The 7,238-nt window shown below is 43.2% G+C and overlaps 1 protein-coding gene across 1 annotated transcript; it reads right to left on the reverse strand.

Moving 5' to 3' along the window:
- Positions 1 to 6,163: 6,163 nt before the first annotated feature.
- Positions 6,164 to 6,982, reverse strand: LOC106807658. The gene has a single exon (XM_014810071.1). The coding sequence runs from the start codon at positions 6,980 to 6,982 to the stop codon at positions 6,164 to 6,166; it is 819 nt and encodes a 272-aa protein (XP_014665557.1).
- Between the last annotated feature and the right edge of the window lie 256 nt (positions 6,983 to 7,238).

Here is a 7,238-nt window from a genome sequence, read left to right on the forward strand (position 1 = left end):
ACACACACACACACACACACACACACACACACGCGCGCGCGCGCGCGCGCGTGCACGCGCACGTACACGTATATAGCATGCGAGGTGGGACACAAATGCTATTTAGTGACAGTCACACATTCGAATTAATGTCTATTATATATTAGTAGGTCTCAGGGGAGAGATAGTAAATATAGAAATAAGTGGTGGATATAAAAATCAGTTAACCCTAACCCTAACCCTAACTCTAACCCTAACCCTAACCCTATCCCTAATTCTAAAATAAACCATGTGCAAAATTTATTATAATTATATTCTATTAAGTGACTGTCATATATTCCATTTAGTGACAGTCATTAAATCAACCAATCAGATACAACTTAATTTTTTTCAACGAATCATAAGCATGGAATTATTGACAAACACTAAATGATTTAATGATAGACAATAAACGATTTTGTGACAGTCACTAAATACCATTTGTGTCCCACCTCGCCTGCCATAGACGTGTACGTGGACGTGTTCGTGTGCGTATGCGTGTATGTGCGCGTGAACGTGAAGCGAAGAAGCAAAACTTCAAGGTTTCCTATTCTTTAAAGTCAGTCAATTTCACTCACAGTGCAATACGTCACCGTTCATCGTGCAATAGTGAGCGATTACAGGGATGGCATACGAAATATACGCCAGTGTTTTTGACTTGGATGAGTTACCGCCCTGATTTTGTTTTTTTTTCACCACGCATTTCAGATTAAAAATAAGCGGCAGGCATTCAGCGCCGGTTGTGCTCTTCATCCTTCTGCTGGCTCAGTGCACGACAAATGCAATATTATTGCTCGCCGCTCCGGCCGTGGTTGGCGTGAAAGCTACTACGTCTGTGTAAAAAAAACTGCACCACGTGTGTTAAGCTATGGGACCACGGACTCTACAACGGGAAGAAATGCGTAGACCGCTGTGGTCGACACCGAGGGACGCGCATTGTTGATCCATTTTGCGGCAACCTCCATTTCTTCAACCTTGACAGGAAAGAACGACTTGACCTGATGAATTTATGAAGTAAGGAAAAACTAACAGATAACAGACACATTAATCACCAATGGGTTAATCTTAAAAGCATACTGATTGGAGTTTGAGCTACAAGATCCAACGGCAGTGATCACATCCCACAAAGGTGCACTTGTCACGTGATCTAAAAATCTAATCCGCGTAAGTGGCATACAGAAATCCGAGACATGGCGAACATGAGCAAATCAACAGTAACTATCGAAGTTCCTGGAATCGATCCAAGTGACACATCATCAATAGCTGAAAAGATAAACGATTCTTACTCTGCTGTTACGCGACTTCTTCCTCCTCTCGACTACAATAGTCTTCCAAGTCTCATTCGGGCACTCCCACCACCAACAGCACAGGAGTGGCAAGTCTACCGTCATTTACTGAAGATAGACATTAATAAATCTGGAGGACCTGACAACCTTCCGCCACGTCTAATTAGAGAATTCGCTGCTGAGTTAGCGACACCACTGGCTGATGTAATCAACGCATCTCTTCTGCTGGGCTGTGTACCTCAAGCTTGGAAACCGGCGATCGTATGCCCTGTACCAAAAGTGTACCCTCCTTCCATTGATGAGCTAAGGCCAATCTCTCTAACTTGCACTTTTGCTGAAATAGCAGAGAACTTTGTCTACACGTGGATCATGGACGACATCCAGCATAAAATTGATTTACGCCAGTTTGGCTCCATACCCAAGTCTTCAACAGTTCATTACCTCATCAGCATATTGGACTATCTGTACAGAGGAGCAGAAAAACGCAACAATATAAGCTCTCTAGTCGTGACTGACTTCAGCAAAGCATTTGACCTGATATGTCACACAACACTGCTAAAAAAACTCCATAAATTAGGATTCAGACCGTCACTACTACCGTGGATAAGTGATTTCCTCTCTATAAGGTGACAATGCGTCCGGTACAAAGGGTCTACCTCCACGTACCAGATATTAACATGTGGTGTTCCCCAGGGCACAAAGCTTGAGCCGCTACTGTTTTTGGTCATGATCAACGATGCTGCGGAAGAACTATCAGTTCAGAAATGGAAATACGTCGACGACATGACACTACTGGAGACAAGGTCGATCCACTCTCCGTCATATCTAAACAACGTACTCGCATCTATCCAGTGCTAAACCTTTTCAAATAAAATGAAACTTAACCCTGCAAAATGTACAGTTATGCAGGTGTACTTTGGTAGAAGTAGACTTCAAGATGCTGAATTTTTTTTAGAACACTTTCAATTGGAAAATTCGACAACTTTGAAGATCCTGGGTGTATGGTTCTAGCACAACCTTAAATGGGCCATACACGTTCAGGATTTGGTGGCTAGAGCCAGTAAAAGAATGTTTATGCTTCGTATACTAAAAAAATCTAGGCTTAGCTGTGAAGATCTCGTGCAAATTTACTGTGGTTACGTCAGACCGATTCTGGAATATGCTGCACTCGTCTGGCACCCGAGCCTTACCAAAGAGCTCGATCTCACGTCTAATTGAATCTGTTCAAGTAAGGGCAGTAAAAATAATAATAGGTTATAATAATTGGAATAGGTACGACATGTACGATGATGTACTATCTCAGCTTCAGATCCAAAGACTTGCGTTTCGTCGCGAGCAGCTTTGTGAAAAAGTGGCTTATCAGCTCAAAAGTTGTAAACGATTACAGGATATTTGCCCTCCTTCAGCAATAAATGTGTCTAACCGCATAACACGGAATTCTAGTAAACTCCGGCTTGCAAAAGTTCCTCGTACCAGCCGGTACTTTAATTGCTCAGGTTTATACTGCCTGATGATATCTTGTTTGCAAAATTTATTTTAATTGTAACGTTGTTAACACTGGTTTTGCAATAAATCTATTATCTATCTATCTATCTATCTAAGCTGAGTATTGCATAATTTACCAGATACAAATACATCGGCCGCAATAAAGAGCGGAAAATCATTCTCTTTCCAAACACATGCAGTAGTTGAATCCTACCTTTGTAGATGCATCAATTCGCTGCACACTATCAAGCTATGTTACGTGGGTCAGACCTAAACCGGGAGATATTAGCTATTTTTAAGTTATACCCGGATTAAACGCTGCTATACACGTCACAAGAGCCTGTGTTCTCTATTTTGGACGTTTAATTTCGGAAAAGCATTTTTGCTTTATGTCGTAATGTCATGCTTCGTTAGGAGGTTAGTGACATATTGCAAAGTTGTAATTATTCAAGCGATAAATAAATAATGTTATTCGTAACACAAACTCCTTCGAGAGAATGCGCTTTCATTTAAATGAATAATTTAAACAACATAGCAAAAATTTCGCTTTCGGCCAAACACTGTTTTTCGTGCGCGACACTGGCGCCGACCAACGACAACTAAAGTTGCAAACAATTTTTATCCGAATCGCAGGGATTAGATATTTCGCGAATCCAGTGTGCGTATTATAATGAAATAATATAAATGATGAATTGGGATGAAAATCTTTACAGAAAACGCTACGAGAGTCTGCGTTCTCAATTTTGAACGTGTGATCTCGAGTAATTATTATTGTCATTAGCAGATATTAAGCATGCACACACACACACACACACACACACACACACACACACACACACACACAATAACACACACACACCACACCCAGCACACACACTACACCCACCACACGCAACACACACCACAATACACGCGAAGGCACAGGGCGACAAACAAAATCCACAACACAACACACAACACACACAAACACAACACACACACACACACCACAACACACTACCACAACCCATCACATACACACACACAACACACACCAACCAACACCACACAACACACAACACCACACCAGAAAACCACAGGCCTGTGGAATAGATTCGTGTTTTTAATTTTGTTTTTTTTTTTTTTTTTTTTTTGCGTGAACTTTTTTATCACCACCCCGTTCGTCAGTCCGGCGGTCTCGCAGTCACACCGACTATAGCCGCGTTCACAAGTAGCAAGAATCCGGTATTTAGCTTCACAGAGGAATACGAGGCCAGAAATAACGGTATCTAAACGCGGTATTTATGTAATATACGGGTCCCAGACCCGAATATTTGCCGTGCTTGAGAATACGCCGATTTCTTGGACCGCGCAGTTCTCGTAGTGAACGATCAATACGGATTTCTGAAAGCCGACGTATTTTATTGACTGGTGCGCGATCGACAGTTCGTGTGACCAAGTGGCAAACTTGTCGGAGCGCGGCCAGTTCTAGTTTTTATCGGCATGTTTGGTGCGCATTACATTGTTGATTTTGCATTGTTTCTTGTTGTTTACAGCTCGCAGCTCGCAATACCGTATTTCTGAGACTGCGAATCGGTGTGAACGCTCGGTGCCGCGTATTTGTCTCAGATTCGGTATTCGCATACCGTATTATAAATACGATGGTTCTCGTGTGACGAGCTTTATGGAAGAGGCGCGCAATGCCGAGGGCAAGTCCAATATTATTATGTGTCCTCGCAATGATGTTAATTGGGAAACGGCATTACATCATTCGAAGAGTGGGTTACATATAATAGGATCGTGGGGAGTTCGGAATTATCATGAATCTGCGAAATTATTATTGGATAATCAACGATGTTAAAATGTTGGGAATATCCCGAACAAGGCATGTAGCCCGTTCTAGACATTTTTCTTTACAGGATTGTTTATATAAATTAGCATTCGATTTATTTTTGTGTTATTTCCGTCGGTTATCTTGCCTCTCTACATGCTCTTCCTCTTGGTCTTTCCCTTGGCGGACTTAGTCTATGTAACACACGGTGTTTCACAACAACTAAAGTGGTCTGATGCACACAAACATTCCTCCTTAACGCACATTACGCCAGCAATAGCATTATTCAGTTACAGTAATTATTGGAAGAACAACGAACCTCATCGTTAAGCTGAGAAACGTGGGACAATGAGCGACACTGGCAGGCAGTATTGAAATTCATTTTTTGAATTTTAATAGCAGTGCAAGACCATTTGGCATGTGGTTTGAACTTGCACATTCTAGTCGTAGTGTTGTTTGTTATTACTAAGTCGCACATGTCATTCCCATTTGTCCTAGAAGTTAGTGTTCTTTGAAATGTTATTTTCATCTTAATAATGTTCTCGATTTCCTCCATATCTATTAATGTGTTTGTCAATCCTTATGCATTAGCTCGCTCATCAGGTAGCTAAACTGTCTGCAGTATTCAGAACAGACTTCGTGGTGTTGCCCTGGTTGCATGTCTATCTGTACCGATACTGAATTAATGATTTGTCCTGCCGGAGATTTGATTACTTGTATATATATCAGGACTTTTATAAGGATATGATAGACTTGTTATATATATATATATATATATATATCGGGAGATGCAAGAGACACTCCGTCAGATATTTCTGTCAATAATGAATGTAACCCGTTCTGAGCTCATTCTATGCTTATGGTATTACGATTGTATTGATGATCGTTCTCACATCTACCAGATGTTGTAATGTTGTCCAAAATGACTGAAAGCACTTAAATGATCGAGACTACCTTAGAGCACCAAAATGCCGGCTGTGTACCTTTATTTTTTTATTACGAACGAGATCATAATTCCAGTCATAAAACATCAACATCAACAGCAGACTTAACATCAGCCTTCGTACAAGATATATATTTTCCTCGGGAATATTTCCATTGAATGTGTATGAATTTCTCGCATGTCGAATAGTGTTGTACAGTAGGTATATATCCACCAATCAAAATTACATGGCATATATGTATGTCTCGGACAGTGTGCATGTCCCCATTCCACAATAATTCGGTTTTGTCAAGGATAGTCACGTAAAGACGATAACAGATAAGCCTGACATTCGTACGTGGAGTTACGTTATGTCAACGAACCAATCAGATTTTTGTTAATGTTTAGATTAATATGTTTAGATAATATGTTAGATATTGTCAATATTCAATGCGCAAAGATGCCATGCAACATGCGCTGGTAAATTCTTACCTATGTAAAATAGCCTCACCCCATCCTAGAATTACATCCCAACAACCTTGGACAGAATAAAGCCAATGATGCTACCGATGATGCTGCCGATCGTCATAACATGTTTCGCGAGACAAGGCGACGATGGCGACGATCCTGACGACGATGACGCTACTGAACGAGGTCTTCGGTGCCGTAGTAGATCTTCCTCATCATCTGTCCAAAGCTGGTGTTCAGCTGCTTGATGTTCTCGGGGTCGTGCTCTTTGATCGGGTCCTCCTTGATAATATAATGGCGGTGGTGGTAGAACAGGTGTATCGCGTAGTACTCATGCCAATCTCGTCGGCGATTCACATTCTGTCGGTACAGCTGGTTCATGACCCCAACGTTGACCCCGAACTCCTCTAGCCCGACGACGCGAGCGACACTCGGCGTGCGGCGCAGTAACTCGGCGGGCACCTGGCCGGCGTTGTAGTACCACAGGCTATCGTTGAAGGCGCGATAGCTGTTGTAGTACATGCGCAGGAACGTCGCATTTGGCGCCGCTATCTGAATCTGGTTACCAATGTTATGCTCAACGGTGTTCATGCCGACCGTGTATGTGTCATTGTAGCGAAAGACGTCGAATGGTTTAACGACATATACGTCGTTGTCGAGGTAGATGCCGCCGCGCTCGAGCAAGACCTCGATGCGCGCGATGTCGGACGCGTGCTGAACGACGTTCACCTTGATACCAAAGATCTCGCGAGGCCGCGCCCGCCCGACGACGCTAAGGTGTGGTAGCGAGCGCAACTGCTCCCACCAGGGTCCACTCGGGGGCGTGTCACAATGCACGTACATCATGCGTGGCTTGATATTGCGGTAGGCCGACAGCATGCAAACCATTTCGGTGAAGGTGACGTTCGGCTGGCCAAAGCGAATAAAGTGAACAATGTTGGGCACCAGTTCGCTCCCCGGTAGGACGCCGCTGTCACCGTCACGTGACGACATCAACGCCACGTTTGAACTAGGTTGGGGCGGCGTTGCCGGCGTAAGTCCTTGATCTGAACTCACTTGTTCTAGACGGGCTCGCCAAGCGCGCAAAGAAGCTGTCTGATGCTGCTGTAGCATACCGCTGCTATGAACTGTCATCACAGGACGCCGGATACGGTCACTGTTCGACCAGATGAAGGACGTCAGCAGGACGGTTAGCAGAGCCATGCAGATGCCCACGCATACCAGCCCTGTAACGAAAGATTTCATTGGA

This window comes from Priapulus caudatus, unplaced genomic scaffold, assembly GCF_000485595.1.
Source record: "Priapulus caudatus unplaced genomic scaffold, Priapulus_caudatus-5.0.1 Scaffold228, whole genome shotgun sequence".
In the NCBI taxonomy this organism is placed as follows: Eukaryota; Metazoa; Priapulida; class Priapulimorpha; order Priapulimorphida; family Priapulidae; genus Priapulus; species Priapulus caudatus.